The sequence below is a fragment of the Dunckerocampus dactyliophorus genome, chromosome 9 (assembly GCF_027744805.1).
Source record: "Dunckerocampus dactyliophorus isolate RoL2022-P2 chromosome 9, RoL_Ddac_1.1, whole genome shotgun sequence".
NCBI classification, from domain to species: Eukaryota; Metazoa; Chordata; class Actinopteri; order Syngnathiformes; family Syngnathidae; genus Dunckerocampus; species Dunckerocampus dactyliophorus.
In genome coordinates this window covers 20,409,333-20,426,105 of record NC_072827.1, presented here as the reverse complement: position 1 = coordinate 20,426,105, position 16,773 = coordinate 20,409,333, and the positions used below count along the sequence as shown (strand labels likewise).

The window sequence follows — 16,773 nt, the reverse complement described above, 5'->3', positions numbered from 1 at the left end:
GTGAGACACGTCCACATCTCTCAGGTCTAGAAAGTCAGATTTTTTAAGTTACACCAATACCATGATGGCGTCCATGTCTTGATTTGCTTGTGCGTACCTGCGTTGTGCTTTGCCAAGTACTTGTCTTTGTACTGTTTCTTCTTCTTGCCAAACCAAGTGCAGCTGGCCTGTTGCTCCTGCTTTGTCTTCTCCATGGCGATGCACGCCACTCGCCTGACACACACACACACACACACACACACACACAAAACACAGTAAGCGTCAACATCTGCAACTTCATGTTCAGTTCTGTCTGTTGCCTCACCACTCCTGCAGCTCGGGGGACGGTATGAGTCCCGCTGTGCCATTCTTGGTGTTCTCCAGCTTGCCCTGCCACCAGTTGTGGTCATCCTTGGAGATGATCTGGATGATGTCGCCCACGCGGAAGCGGATGCCAGCCTCCTTGCAGGGGATGAGCTCGTCTTTGGAGGGGTCGTACTCGAACTGAGCCCTAACATAGATCTGCGGAGAAAGAGACAACGGTGGCGGTCAAAGATGGACAAGATGGTGGAACTAGGAGGAGAAACAGACAGCAAGAGAGGAGCAGCTAGGTGGCGGACTCCTAATGGGTGGTAGTCGCGGCACAGGCGTTGTTCAGGCCGTCACTTAGTGTTCAAATACATTTTAGACCCGGCAGCCGTCTGAGACGGAGCATCTTGGGGACAGAGGCTGATGTCTTACCTTGACTGACATTTTGTCCTTGATTGGAGGTCTGGGTACGATCTAGGATTGTAAAGCATCACAAACATCATGCAACCAAAAAAGGCTGTGCAACGTCTCGTAACACAAGCGTGATGGAGGAGGGGGTGGGTGGGGCTTAGGTGGAGTTTGAGTCCAAACAAAGTGTTGCTTTCAATAAAGCCTGGTAACATCACAACATGTGGACGAGTCACATGACAGAAACCACGTTGCCACAGTGCATGAGTGACAACACGACTCAATGTCGGATTCGACTGCCCTCTGCTGGTTGCAGGAAGCCGTGCAGGCACATAAAGTAGCCCTTTGAGCAGGCAGGCAATCATAATTGGTAACTAAAAATAAAAATAAAAAATAAAAATGAATAAAAATAAAATCAAATAAATATATAGCTATTATTAATGAGTTATGAATTAATAAACAGAAAACAACTATACAGTACTGATCATTGTTATCATATGATTAACCAAAAATGTTATGAAAATGTATTCATTTTAATTTTGTTTAAAAACGTTATACAATTATACAATTAAATTCTATTAAAAATAATATATACAAAATATTACAAAACATGATTTAAAAAACCTTACAATCATAAAAATCTTAATACAGCTAACGGAGTAATAATTATAAGTAGGAAAGATTAAACATTCACTACAACTAAGCAAAACTATATTCTATAAATATGATAAAAAACTAATTTCATGTAAAAAAGCCCTATAATACTTTTGAAAAGTTAGTGACAAATAACTATATATGTATATTAAGATGATATAACAATATAATATTTTAGTAGGTTTTTGGTTTGTTTCAGAAAAATGTTACAATTAAATGTTATGAAATAATTATCCTGAAAAGTACAATATGCTAATATCATTATAAATAAGATGACACTTTTTAAAAAGACAAAACATTTAAAAGCCTTGTGATGTAATCATAAAATGTTAATATTGCTAATATAATAACTACTATAAGTATAAAAGACTGAATATTGTTCATTACAACTAAATAAAAGTATATTATGTTGATATAATTATAACAAATATGATGAAAAAAGTAATCAAATTTTAAAAGGAGCCTTTTAATAGACTACAGTAATATATGAAACATAAAATAAAGTGTTAAAGGGGAGAGGGAGATGTTTGGGAAGTGGAGGAAAATGGACGGGATGATGAGACAACCGTTAGCAAGGGTTGCTTTGCTGGTTTTAGGTAAAGGTGGCCCATAACTGCTACTGGTGCTCCTGGCGACCCCTAGTGGACGTAGCAAAGCCATGCATGCAAAAATCCATCCTTGAGGGTCATCAGTGGGTGGGTCGGGTTAACAATGCCTGTGCCATTAATACCACAGTTTAACTTGATAGCGGATGTTGCATCATTCTGTTTGTGGGTGCACAACGTGTGTGTGTGTGTGTGTTTCAGAAAAGCCAATGACTGAATGTCCAGAGTAGGGATGGAAAAACTTGAAAATCTAATAATTTTTTTACATTTTAATTTTACATGGCAGAAAACCCTAAAGAAAGTGTGTTTTTTCCAATATAAAATAGTAAAAGCAGCAGTTAAAACACTGTATAGGAGGTGTACAGGAGCACTGAGGCCACTCCCCACCAGTCTGCTGTAGTATTGTAAAGTAGGGTTCATCATAGCCATCCTTAGTCTGGACCTCTGTGTGTTTCTCTTCCATTTAACAGTAAATCATTATATTTATTGTGAATTAAAAAGCAGAGTAAAGTCAGCGAGCGGTCTACATAAAAGCAGCAACAAAAGGTGCACAGATGGACTTTGAGAGAAGATCAGGAGAACAGGAGGAGGAGGTGGAATAAAAAAGCAGTTTTTTGTTCAGGTGAAGAGGTGTGGGGTAAAGGGGGGTGTGTGTGTGGGGGACGGGGAGGGGTTGTTGGATGCCAGCAATATGTAGTGTAAAAATAAAAGGCCTCCAGCAGCAGTACAGTACAGTTCACCACGATATGGTTCGTATACAGCTAAACCTTGATCTTTCGTGTAGGCAGGATGCTATCACTTCATTACACAGCAACTTACAGCAACTTTAGAGGAGGGAGGAGTGATCACATTACTTATCTGACATGCTTATGTTACATGTGCATGAGCGAGCGTCCTGTGGGCTTTGACTTGGTGGATTATCGTGAGTCTTTTGATTTCTACTATGAAAGGTGGGCATTATCATTAACAGCTGGTGGGAGGAGAGGTTGCTCTAATTACATGACCCTCTTACAATACACAAGCATATTGCCGTGCAGGAACAAGCATACTGTGGATTATTTGGAGTCTTTATATTTATTCTTATTATGTAATTTGGCTGTTGTGATTAACAGCTGCTGGGAGGCGAGCGCGTATTAATTGTAAGATACACTTACGTTACACATGCATACATTTGTGCGTGAACAAGTGTACATTACTGTGGAATTTAACATTGTTGATCATTGTTGCAAGTGGACAGTCATCAATAATTGATGGCAGGAGCGATCGCATTAATGACCTGATATGCTTATGTTACATGTGCATGAGCGAGTGTCTAGTGGGCTTTGACTTTGTGGGTTATTTTGAGTCTTTCAATTTATTTATATTATGCAAGGTGGGACTTATCATCAATAAATGGCAAGAGGAGCGATCAAATTAATTTTTGGCACGCCTACATTACACCAGCATATCCCCATGCATGCACAAACATACTGTGGATTATTTAGAATCTTTAGATTTATTTCTAAAATGCAACGTGGCGGTAATGATTAACCGCTGGTGGGAGTAGAGATGGCATTAATTATAAGATAATTATAAGATAGATGTTATACATGCATAAATACGTGCATGAACAAGTGTGCCTTGGAATTTGACTTTGTGGATTATTTTGAGTATTTCTACTGTGCATGGTGGCGGTTGCCATTAATTTTGTGAGAGGAGTGACCTGTTACTGTACTGCCTGTTGGAAATTAGGTTTAAGAGGGAAGAGTCAGTGTGCGTTTATATTCACCTGTCGACCTTTGGGCTGGATGGTGGACGGCAGGTCCTAAGAAGGTTAAAGAATGGTCCAAGAGCAGAGAGAACACAGTTTAACACTTTCGAAGGAGAGAACACTGGAAAGACATTGATGCTTTAGAAACCAAGCGAGCGCCAGCAGAGCTGGACGAGAAGAGAGCGTAACACCACCTGCTGCAAGCAAAGCGCACAGCAAAGGTGAAAGCAGCTATGACCAATACACAGCACTCTCAGCAGGCGTTGAAAGACGCACACCAATTTGTGAACTGAGATATCGGACACGCGAGGAGGGGCCCTTAAACCAGGGGTGTCAAACTTGTGCCATGGAGGGCCAACACAGTTGCAGTTTTTCTTTCCAGCCGGTGACTAAAGCAGGTGATTTTAATGATCAACACCTCCTTGTATTTGAGAGAAGGAGCTCATCAATTAAGTCACCTGCTGGAGAAACTGGCTGGAGATAAAACCTGCAGTGTCTCGGCCCTCCATTGACACATGTGCCTTAAACGCATCACACGGAAAAACAACATAGGATTGTTGCGGGATTATACATTTTGGGATTTAAAACACCACAGACATTTCGATGGAGTGGACTTTAAAACTTTAAAAATTGTAAAAAACAAAGGGAGTTTTTTTCCTTTTGGGTGAGATGGGGGCAGGGGCATCCTTACCAAGATAGAACTGTTAATGCTGGAGTGGCCATTGGCAGGGGACTGCCTGGAGGTGTTGGGGGACTCTTTCTGAAATAAGACACACTGGTCAGCATTACACTCACTCACACAAACGCACACACATTATTGGGCAGTGGACCATCAAGTCCACTCATCATGAGCACATCCCCGCACCACCACAAGGAGGCGATGGACAACATCCATCCATCCATCTTCTATGCCGCTTATCCTCACTAGGGTCAGGGGTATGCTGGAGCCTATCCCAGCTGACTTTGGGCGAGAGGCAGGGTACACCCTGGACTGGTCGCCAGTCAATTACAATCAATATAGGCTATTATAACTATGGAGGTTGGTACACAAATACACCAAAGGACGAAGATTATTATTATTACTGTTAGCATTATACATATTTAGTGCCCCTAAAAGCATGTAAACCATTTCACAAAATATATTTGTCCTCTATTAAAATAAATCAATATATCATCAAATAGGATTTGTTTCATATTTACTGTAAAAAGTACAGATCCTCTAAATCTGTGCTTCCCATATAAACATAAGTGCTGTAAAACATCAATTACTTGCAGGAGTAATAACACCTACTCCCTTTAATCCCCACTGTTCACTCACCACGAAGGAAGGTAAATCGTCGGCAAGAGTTGAGGTTGCTCAGAGTTGATTCATAATACGCGCGCTCAACCCTGACAAAGCGCTATAAAAGAAGGGGTGTCTGAAGAACGGCTCCGGGTCATTTGCGGCTCGTATTTTATTGGCCCGTGGCACATTGCAGAACTAAAATTAAACCAATTAATAACAACAACAATGGGGGAAAAAAAGCAAAGGCATAATGTAAAGACAACAAACTAAAATGTTGATTAAAAATAACTGAAAATAGCAATACAAAGCCTGTTTAAAAAATGTAACCAAATGTATAAAAATGGCAAAGCGGCCTGCGTCGGGTGCTCATAAAATTTGTTCAAGGTTGGCAGGTCTGTCAGTGTCTTTATTCATGCTTGAACAATGCCGGTGCCAGCAACTCATGCAGTGGTTTGTACAAATACATGAATATTATCAGGTTCTCAGTAACATTTCAAACTTGGGTGTGTGTGTGTGTGTGTGTGTACGAAAGTAAAAAAGACAACTGAGAACCACTGCTCGAAATCAGCAGAACTTTTTTGGTTTGATTCATTTATGTAACGTTAGTATATTTATATTAATATTAGATGTAAGATATATTAGATTAATATATTCAATTCATATTACATTCATATAAGTGCTGTAATAAGTGTACTAGACTTTTTTTCTATTTATTGAATTTCTCTCCAGTAGGCTTTATAAACTTCATTTTTTATGATTTTTTTTTTTTTTTTTTTTTTTTTTTTTAGCTCTGGTGTTGCTCTTGTAGTGTCATAATTTATCATTATTTATAGCCAAAGATGACAACTTTGGTAGGTAGAGCCTTTGAATGAAAGTCACACACACTAGAACAAGCGTGTGTGTGTGTGTGTGTGTGTGTGTGTGTGTGTGCGTGTGTCATATAACGTCAAAGGATGGGATCAAGCCAGAACCACAAAAGGAACTCGTTTGTCATTCCTGGGGCAGAGAGGAAAAAGGGGAGAGGAGGGGGAAGGTTCCGGTATCTTGGTTGTGAAATTGGTGTGCTGGATATCAAGTGACCCAGTGATAGCAAAACACACACACACACACACACACACACACACACACACACACACACGCAGTCACACAGTCCATCTCACACATGTAGAAACAGTTACACTGAGCGCCCAGGCGAGCAGTTAGTAAGAAGACCGGTGAAGAAAAGAAAGAAGAGAGATGATTACCTCACAGGAAGAGCCCTGCGTCCGGTAGCTTGGCACTATTTTAAAGGTGATGCTGCCTCGCATCTCCCTCTGCAAAAACACAGAGGTCACAAGTTCAGCTTGTGCACATACAGAAAACACACGCTAACTGCTTAGTATCGCTAGCACACGCCGTTGCTCACCAGCATCTTCTGCAGCTGCTCAACAGTCTGGTTGGCCACACTAATGCCGTTGATCTCCCTGATCTCGTCCCCGACGTGCAATGTCCCTAATGACACAAAATGTACAGAAAGCTGGAACTTTATAAGAGGAGCCTTTCTAGACACTCGTTTTCCCAGTGCTTGTTCATTCAACGGTGCACATGCTGGACTATGTGGACACAGCAACAAAGATCCAAAATGGTAGACCGTAAATACTCCAATTAACGGCTCTATTTAATGACCCGCCCAGACTCTGAGAGTTGCCGGGTGTGTGGTCTACAAAAGCAAATAACCATTATCAGCAATTGATGTCGGAAATTTATATTATTTTTTTTACTTCACAAGATCACAGTAGCTGCATTTGAAGTCTCATGAGCAACTTTTATATACCTTAAAAATGTTGCTAGTACTCAGGTGCAGTAGTATGTTGTAGTTGTGGTGGTAGTAGTAGTAGTAGAAGTAGTAGCAGTAACAACGGTTGTAGTAGCAGCAGTTGTATTAGTAAAAGTAACAGTAATAGTAGTAGTAGTAGTAGTAGAAGTAGTAATAGTGGTCATAGTAGGAGCAGTGGTGGTCAAATAGTAAGGCAGAGCACAATTCATACACAAGATAATTCAAAGTGCTTTACAGAAAACAAGGGTAAAATCGCTTCATACTGTGAAATCCATCCATCCATCCTTTTTCTATGCCGCTTCTCCTCATTAGGGTCGCGGGGGCATGCTGGAGCCTATCCCAGCTGACTTCGGGCGAGAGGCGGGGTACACCCTGGACTGGTCGCCAGCCAATCGCAGGGCACATATAGACAAACAACCATTCACACTCACGTTCACGCCTATGGACAATTTAGAGTTGCCAATTAACCTAACATGCATGTTTTTGGAAGAAAACATGCATCCCGGAGAAAATACTGTAAAATCATTCCATAAAAACATAAAATCATCACATAAAATTCCATAAATCATTCCATAAAACAAAAGAAATAAAAATTGAGGGCAGTTAAAATATTTTCAGTTGTGAAATGCGCAGTTGAATAGAAGTGTTTTCAGCTTGGATTTGAACACTGCCAAAGTTGAGGATTATCACACATCTTCTACAAATCTGTTCCAGATTTTGGCCTCATACAACTGAAACGCAGCCTCACCGTGTTTAGTCTTAACTCTGGGCACACAGGAGACCACTCCCTGAGCTTCTCAGAGCTCGAGACGGTTTATGTGGCTCTAACATGTCAGAGATGTACTTTGGCGCAAGACCATGAAGAGACTTGTACACAAGCAGAGCTGTTTTAAAGTCTATTCTCTGAGCAACAGGAAGCCAGTGCAGAGACCTGAGTACTGGACTAATATCGTCAAATGTCCTTTCTACTCAGGACTCGAGCAGCAGCATTCTGGGTGTACTGCAGCTGGTTTACTGCTAGTTTAGAGAGCCCGGTGAGAAGGCCGTGACATTAGTCTAGCCTGCTGGAGACAAAGGCATGGATTAGTCTCTCTAAATCTGGCTTAGACACTATTGTCTTCATTTTGGCAATGTTTTTTATGTGGTAAAAAGATGATGATATTATTGATTCAATGTGGCTGTTAAAGTTCAGATCTGAGTCCATTATTACCACTAGACTTCTAACCTGATGATTAGGTTAGGTTGATTTCAGTTTTGTCTGAGTTTAGCTGAAGAAAGTTGTTTTGCATCCACACAATGATCTGTTTGATGCAGTGACAAAGTAAACCTGCAGGACCACGTTCACCTGCCGTCCGTGACACACAGTTCTGAGTGTCGTATGCATAGTTATGGTAGGACACTATACAAGTGAAAGACCATTTACCATTTAGTAGTAAATGTAGTAGTAATAGTAAAAGTAGTAGTAGAAGTAGTAATAGTGGTGGTGGTAGTAGTAGTAGCAGCAGTAGTCAAGTAGTAGTAATAGAAAGTGAGGTCAGTGAGTACTGTAAAAGTACAGCATGTTTGTGATGTTGTGACTGTAAGCTACCTTGTCTGTGAATCATTCCTCCATGCATGATCCTGGCCACGATGCAGTTGTTGGAGTCATTCATCTTCAGTGTGATGCCCTGCATCGTATGTGAAATGTGAAGCGTGTCAAGAGCTGAAACACAACCCTTTTCAGATTCAGAATAGATTGCAGAATAGGCGGAAATGTACCATGGGCTCGTCCGTGTTCTTCTGGAACTGGACCAGGCGCACCCGGGTGACGTTCTCCAAGTCCATGTCGCCATTGGTGCTCTCCGGTGAGTCGCCGTTCAGGTAGGGCGAGGTGGGTGGAGGCGTAACCCTCAGAGCCTCGTCGCTGTAGACCTCATGGGCCACCACGTCGTGGGCCTGCATCAGTGCCTTGAGCCCAAGAAGAGCACGTTAAACATTGAGAACATCGTTAACGTTCTAACTTTTCGCAATCACTCGTCTGTATTTTAGTGTCAGTATAGTGTCTGACAAAAGTGAGTACAACCCTCAGCAACTTTCTTATATCTTTTGAAGTATACTACAATACAACAGAGATCAAACACACTTTAGAGTAGTGAGTGTATTGTCTAAATAGCTGGATACACAGTCAATGTCACATTACATGTAATTCATGTTTCCACCCAATGAACCACAGCTCCCCAGCATGGGCAGCACTGATGCACTCCCAAACTATGACACTACTACCACTACCATGATTGACTGTAGGCAAGACAATCATTTCACCAAATGACTCCAAAAGACCAGACAAAGTTGATAATTTCGCTGCTATTGACCATTTCAGATGCCAAGATCCAGAAGCAAAGTGTGTGTGATATACGGCCACTTTGATGTCAAGATGACAATCCATGATATGCTGCATATGGTTATACTACTAATACTGTAATAATAATAATGCTTGCTAAAAATATGAGGTGTGGAATTTCCATATATGTGTGGACACAGTATTAAAAAGTGAAGGTCAACATTGCGTCAAACTATATCACAAATATCACGTTGTGTCGTTATGTCATGAGACACACAGGAAGTTGTTGTATGTTCACTAATGAGGGAACGGTAAATCATGGGGTTAATCCTGCACTGATGTGGTGGCTGGACTGAGCACAGTACCTCCATTAATACAATAAAACATACCTCATCATCAGTACCATCTAACCTTCAACCCTCTTGATTAATGTTTTCTCTTCATCTTTTGTCTTTGGATTTGCATTTCCATTCTCTCCATGCTGAACTCTCTTCTGTTAGCAAATGCATTGATCCAGCAGTAATCACTGACATTAAGGTGATGGGATTAATGGTGTGACACTGATGACAGTTGAGTGGCTTTCCCCTTAAATACATTAACTCATGCTGCTCAAACTGAAGATATTGATGAACAAGACTGAGAAAATGGGGTATTACAGTACTTTGCAAGCTGTTTTTTTTGCATAATCTTAAGAGGAAAGTAGTAATAAGAACAAAGCCTAAAAAAGACAAACATTATTATTATCTGTTGTTTTTGACTGTTACTTGCATAGCACTCAACTACACTAAAACCTTATTTAAAACATTACTTTTTCTATTGATTTACAAATAAGGATTAGGGCCACACTGAAAGGGAGAAAAAAAGATTTTTCCATTTTTTCTTTTCAATATATACAACTATTTGTTGTATTTTAGGATTTTAAACATTAACCTAATTTTTATGTGCCATCACTGACTGAGGTCAGTGCTGACTGTTTCCTGACCTTACCTACAGTATTTACAGTTGTTACAGTGTTTATATAGTCTACTTGATGCTGATGTGCCCTTTAAAAAAAAAGTGTGGCCCGCCTGACACACAGGTGCATCTCAATAAATTTGAATATCTTTGAAAGGTAGTTGAAATTGTGACACTCCTATTGTACGCATTCATTATACATAGTGAAATAAAGAATGTATTTCTTCATTTCTTCTGAATTTTGGTAATTTTAGCTGATAAAACAAATAAAAACACCAAATGCAGTATCTCATAAAATGTGACAAATTGTCTCACTACTCACTACTTTTTTGACTCACCATGAAATGCGGCTGGGTCAGTATCCGTCTGAGTTCTTTAGCTTCGTGGTTCTCAGGGTAGCAGGAGATCTCTTCCAGCACCTGAGGACACAAAAGGAACGTTTAAGAAGTCTGTGTTTACGTCAGCCTCTCCTCTTTGGACGGCTGCGACCTGACAACCTCGCCGACCCTCACAAAAATGCCCACCACGCTCACTGCCAAGTTTGGACACCACTCGACAAGTCAAGGAATTTTGGTCTCCCTGCCCCCGTTCTCCTCCTCGTCAGCTGCAGTTATGTGGCGCCTGACTGCTAAATGAGGTGTTGAAGAGGTGAGGTGGCCAGTGGGGGGGTGTGACTCTTGATTACAAGCAACTCAATCATGTCACCCTCCATAGACACCATCTTCATTGTCTACTCTGGTGCAACATGGCAGAATGCAGTGTGATGAAGTCTTACATAGTCCAGAAGTGTCAAAGCGTCACTTTCTTCTCGGTGGGAGGACGGACTCTTTAAGTGAAGGAAGACACACAAGGAGATGTGGTTACACAGGCTGATGTTTGACGAGCAAAAACGTCTTCGTCCTCTTCCAGTACATGGATTAGTGTGGAGTACTGAATTAGTGTGGAGAGCAGCTAGCTTTAGTCCAGAGAAATTAGTGGTATAGAGCAACAACACCCAGATCATGTAGAATTAGTGCAGTCATCACCGTATCGCTGATCAAGAGTGGACAGGAAATTGCCGCCTGATTGGCTCAAAGCATCTTCAGCGTCAGCCGCAGTGAGGGAGAGGAAAGGCTGGAAAGCGTGACCCCCGACAGCAAACAAAAGCCACTCATTTGTTAAACACATTTCATAATATACTAGAATGTCTCGATGGAATGTCCACGAAGTCGCACAATTCAGAATTTGACCATATTCTTCAGGACCAGATCAGTGGGCATCAAAGGCAGGTTAGAGTTACTCAGGAGTCAGAACTGACCTCTGTTCAAAACATGATTGATATTCGTTTAATACAAAATGGTGCATTTTCGGTGTAATTTTTTTTTTTTTAACAATATGGAAGTCTATTTAAAGTGCAAAAATAATTAATATGAAGTGTGACATGTTAATTTATCGAATTATCCATTTGTCATGAATTATAATGACTAATAATACTGTTAAACCTATATGAAGCCACTTAAATATATAATTGAAACATTAAAATGTCGATAATTAAAATGTGAAGTATTTTTTTAATTATCAGTTAATGATGAAATACAGTATAACCTTAAATAATTACATTGACCCTACATAAAAGCCAATTAAATCATTAAAATATGATGGCAAATAATTCAATTACTGAAAATCCAAAATAAAATTTAAAATAATTACTTGAAACTATTTATTAATTACCCATTTCATGACCAGTACATTTGCTTAATCACCAATTGATATTTTATATATATTCTGTTTGCCATTATTAATTATTTATAATTATAGAATTATTAATTATGATGGTATTTATTTCATTTATTTGTATTCATTTAACAACATTTTTAATGACATTACTTCATGATATTACAACATTACTTAATAGAATTTTTTTTTTAACAATTTAATGACATTTTATTTTAAGAAAAAAAATTCGAATGACATAAAGACAGGAAGTACCCAGAAGGTATGCGAAGGCAGACTGTTGCTTAAAAAAAACAACAACTTATTTTTACATTTGTATTTACAATTAGGAGGTAAGAAAAAACGCCCTCAAGTAAGAAACCTTTAACTCAAAATATATATATATATTTGTGGCATGCTACAAAGTAGATGTGCGGTAGTTAGCCAATAAAAACCAGGCCAGGGAGAGCTTCAATGATCTACCTGTGTGAGGAGCTCTGGGATTGCCACTCGCTCACTTCTTAAAAAGACTTTATAATTGCTCCTTCAACAAAACACAACTACTGTGTGTTTGTGCCCTCACATACACAGTGCACACAACTGATCACACCCCACCAACACTCTCTGAAGTGAACACCAGTCAAAGCAGACCATAATGCTGGCCTCTGTAAGCATGCTGCAAGTGCAGTTTAGTTTAGTGTGTATTAGCAGCTAATGTGGGAAGCAGTGCAAACAGGCCAGTGGGTTCTGCAGTACAGCTGCTTTTACAATGAACACGAGTCACTACTAGGATCTGGAATAGAGGACAAAGGACAACAAGTTGGGGGGTCACTAAAGTTCACGACCAGGCGGCGCACAGAGGATACCGCATGATTGTGTCACTTCAGCTTTGGTTTGTTTGTTTGTTTACAACTTCAACCTTTGCCCCTCAAATCTTCCCTTTTCACAAACACTACTTAGCATTACGTCACGTTATACTGGCGGTAGTGAAGAGTGCAGGTGAGTTAGTAAGCAAACAATGCCACAACAATTAATACAGTTTGAGAACTTGAAAGATAAGACAGCAATGCTGCTTTTCCACTGCACGGTACCAGCTCAACAGTACATGTCAAAAAAACAGGTTGCATTGAACGCATCAGTCTGAACAAAACATGCTAACCTACACTGACAATGAGGGGAAATGATGGTCTTCTGTATTTAGTTTTTTAGCATTTGCTGTTCTTTTGCTGTAAGGAGACATTTTATCCAAGAGGAAACTAAGGGCAGCAAGAAAACGGAGCCCTGCAGGCAAGTGGAGACAATGGAGTTTAATCCGGCAGCATCCAGAGCCAAGTGTAAGCTTAATGTGTCCACAAATTCTACCCAAGACGAGACTAAGGGCAGTGGAAAAATGAAATGTTGCAATAAAGTGGAGGCAGCGCAGGCAGCAGAGTAAGCTAATGATACCACGTGTCCTGAAATTCTATCCATGAGGAGTTTGCGGGTGGCAAAAAAAAAAGAAAAAAAGAATGAAGACCTGTAGAGCAAAGCGACTGTGGAGTGTAAGTCTGCAGCAGCAAAGTAAGCTAACATTAGTATGTGTTCCCAAAGTTGATCAGACTGAAGGCATCAAGAATATAGAGTGCTACCGCTAAGTGGAGACTTTGGAGTATAATACTGCAACATCCAGAGCTACGACTTATTAGCATGTGTGTTTATTTTTGTCATTTGACACGCAATCAAAGTGGTTTCTGTTTAGAACCCAGGTACTACTGTTTCTTAGTACCGACTTTACCATGTGAAAAATGCCACTAACAAGTAGAGTGGAACAGACTGAGGTACCGTACAGTGGAAGGAGAATCAAACACTCAATTTAATAAAAAAACTGAGGGTCAAACAACGCTACATGTCCTGCTTTGTTACCTCTTTGGCTCTCTGCACGGCGTCACTGGGTGGGTTTCTGATCTGCGGTGATGACTTGGTGTTGATCTTATCGTACAGCTGCAACGACAACCACTCAAATCCATCAATCAATCAATCATCCCGTGGAACAACACAAGCCCCCCACCCACACACACACACACAAACACCATTGATATGATTGTGTGTTTTTCCACCTCATCAATGCCTCTGCAGAATGGAAGGAGCCTCTTTGGGTATTTACCCTTCATGCAATGATGCATTCAATTAACGTGCAAGCATATAAAGAGTCATTTTTTTGGTTAGAAAAACAAAAAATACACAAAATGTTTGTGTATACTGTGTGTGCTTGTGTATATTGTCCCAAAAAATGCAAAGTGTTTGCCCCCTTTGTCACACTTAAATGTTTCAGATCATCAAATGTAAATATTAGTCAATGACAACAACAGAACATAAAATGTAGTTTTTAAATGAAACTTTTTATTATTAAGGGAGAAATCCACCCATAGCAGCAACAACTGCAATCAAGCGTTAACTTGAGTCTCTTACAGCGCTGTGCAGGAATTTTGGCCCACTCGTATTTGCAGAATTGTTGTAATTCAGCCACATTGGAGGGTTTTCCAGCGTGCACCGCCTTGTTAAGGTCATGCCAAAGCATCTCAATGGGATTCAGAGTCAGGACTGTGACTAGGCCACTCCGAAGTCTTAATTTAGTTTTTCTTCAGCCATTCAGAGGTGGTGCTGGTGTGTTTTAGGTCACTGTCCTGCTGCAGAACCCAAGTTGATTTCAGCTTGAGGTCACCAACAGATAGCCTTCAGGATTTTTTGGAAACTTTCTTGAAAAGTTTCATGTGCAAGATGAGAAATGGATGTCAAAAATGTCTGGAAAAAAACTGCAATATGCATGCCAGGCCAGTAGTCTCAATAATTGTTTAAAATTTGTAATAGGAATGGGGCATTTCACTTCCATTTCACTATTTGGCAATGTCCTCCCAGTTCTTATCCAAAAGTTAAAATTTGTAACAGACATGACGATTTGACAACATTTCTTTGATCGACTGTAGAACGTTGGCATAGCATGTACCATACATAGCATGGCGTAGCTCAATTTCCCATAGCTGATGTCCTGTTATTCTTCTTTAAGAGCCTCAGGGCAGCAAGAATACAGAGCATTGCAGCAAAAGGGGAGAGTACAAAGCAAAATACTGCAGCCACAGGGTAAGCCAACATTAACATCTGTCCTCAAGTCTTATCCCTGAGTAGACTGAGGGCAACAAGAGAATGGAGAGTTGAAGCAAAGCAGAGACTGTGGAGTATATAGAGTGGACATAGCTCAACTTCCCATAGCAGATATCACATTGTCCTTCTTTAGGAGACTGAGAGCAGCAAGAAAACGGAGACTGTGGAGCAGCCAAGCAATGCACTCCGTTGACCCTCAATTGCTTAAGACTTGACTGAAACAACTATTGTACAGAGTACAGAATACAACACAACCCCTTCATTGATCATTATCTTAAAATCAGCATAATGATCAGTCTGCTGTTTGCTAACAACCTTTTTTTTCCCCAGCGCGTCTCCGTGTGTCATCTCTCCAGGTCTCAGGTGTGAGTGTGACGGGAAGCGACGTATAAATGTCTCGACCCGAAGTATAAGACGTTTTTTCAAGTGGAAAAATGAACAGTTTACCAGTCAGGTCAATGCGGTAACTTCTCTCCATGGACAGAATTGATTTTAAATGCAGACGATACGTCCCTGAGGCTTGGACTCAGCAGCCAAGACGGTGCTTCTTATGAGAATCATTTGAAACATGTGAGAAGCCCAAAAACACCAAAGGGGAGGATTTTCCTGCCTCACTTAGCTGGAGGCAAACACAAGAGAAATACATGAAACACTCACCCAGGAGCAGGGAAGCTCAACAACCTAAGCCATTAGACTCCATCTGCTGCTGCTGCTGTCCTCAGCGTGCTGCCGTGCTACAAAGTTGCATCCAGCTGCACGAAGAGTACAACAGCAAATGGGAGGGAGACTGTGCTCCTTACACATGTTTTCACAATGGAGGCCATTGTTCCGACTTGCTTCAAGCCTTCGTCGCTGGGCGTACAGCAGCGGCGCAAGGCGAGACGTCTGCAGAGGCGAGCGCCTACGCCAACATTTGGCTTTTGCTGGACTATAGCAATCCACTTTGACCTGCTCATCAAACACGAACACATTTCTTTTTATACATGACTTTCATTGCAGCGCAGTATGTTATTTGCTCACTTGCAAGACAAAGTGATGCACTTGTATGCTCTTTTATGAGAAAAATGTATGAAATCTCTGCCAACATTAACAGAAAACGCTTGCTAATACTTTCCTCGACAAACTTTACAAACATTGTGTGTTAAATGAAGGACAAAGTTAGACATTGATGGACGTAGACGAGCACAATGCTTTCCACAGGGCATCATCCAAATGTTTATGACCCTGTATATACACCATGAAAGTAGATTGCCATAAGATAGATTCAATTTATATCGTGAGTGAAAATAAGGATTAAAGTATAAATGTATAGCCGTAGACGACCATAATGTATCCCACAGGGCCTTCTTCAGTTTTAAGAAATTATGTTGTTTAATGTGTATTTACAGTGGTGTGAAGAAGTGTTCCTGATTTCTTATTTTTTTGCATGATAGTCACACTTAAATGTTTCAGATCAAACACATTTTAATATTAGTCAATAATAACACAACTGGACACAAAATGCAGTTTTTAAATTAAACTTTTCATTCTTAAGGGAGAAAAAAAAATCCAAACGTACATGGCCCAGTGTGAAAAAGTGACTGCCCCTAAACCTAATAACTGGTTGGGCCACCCTTAGCAGCAACGACTGCAATCAAGCCTTTGTGATAACTTGCAATGAGTCTCTTACAGCGATGTGGAGGAATTTTGGCCCACTCATCTTTGCAGAATTGTTGTAATTCAGCCACATTGGAGGGTTTTCCAGCATGAACCACCTTTTTAAGGTCGTCCCACAGCATCTCAATAGGATTCAGGTCAGGACTTTGACCAGGCCTCTTCATTTTGTTTACCCTCAGCCATTCAGAGGTGGACTTGCTGATGTGT

General features: G+C 40.5%; 1 protein-coding gene across 17 annotated transcripts in view; it reads right to left on the bottom strand.

Annotated features, from left to right (window-relative positions):
• caska (calcium/calmodulin-dependent serine protein kinase a) overlaps window positions 1-16,773 on the bottom strand; it is a 106,162-nt gene that overhangs the window by 9,579 nt on the left and 79,810 nt on the right. For 5 of the 17 annotated variants that reach the window (XM_054786148.1, XM_054786146.1, XM_054786147.1 and 2 more), the window contains 12 exons: window positions 13,675-13,752; window positions 10,856-10,906; window positions 10,419-10,499; window positions 8,565-8,753; window positions 8,395-8,473; window positions 6,396-6,481; window positions 6,235-6,303; window positions 4,397-4,465; window positions 3,724-3,759; window positions 721-762; window positions 305-501; window positions 98-213 (listed from right to left, as the gene is read on the bottom strand). In XM_054786148.1, the coding sequence (XP_054642123.1) occupies window positions 98-213; window positions 305-501; window positions 721-762; window positions 3,724-3,759; window positions 4,397-4,465; window positions 6,235-6,303; window positions 6,396-6,481; window positions 8,395-8,473; window positions 8,565-8,753; window positions 10,419-10,499; window positions 10,856-10,906; window positions 13,675-13,752 (1,093 nt within the window). The remainder of the gene's footprint in view (window positions 1-97; window positions 214-304; window positions 502-720; window positions 763-3,723; window positions 3,760-4,396; window positions 4,466-6,234; window positions 6,304-6,395; window positions 6,482-8,394; window positions 8,474-8,564; window positions 8,754-10,418; window positions 10,500-10,855; window positions 10,907-13,674; window positions 13,753-16,773) is intronic. The other 12 variants (XM_054786152.1, XM_054786153.1, XM_054786156.1 and 9 more) reach the window with 6 other exon arrangements.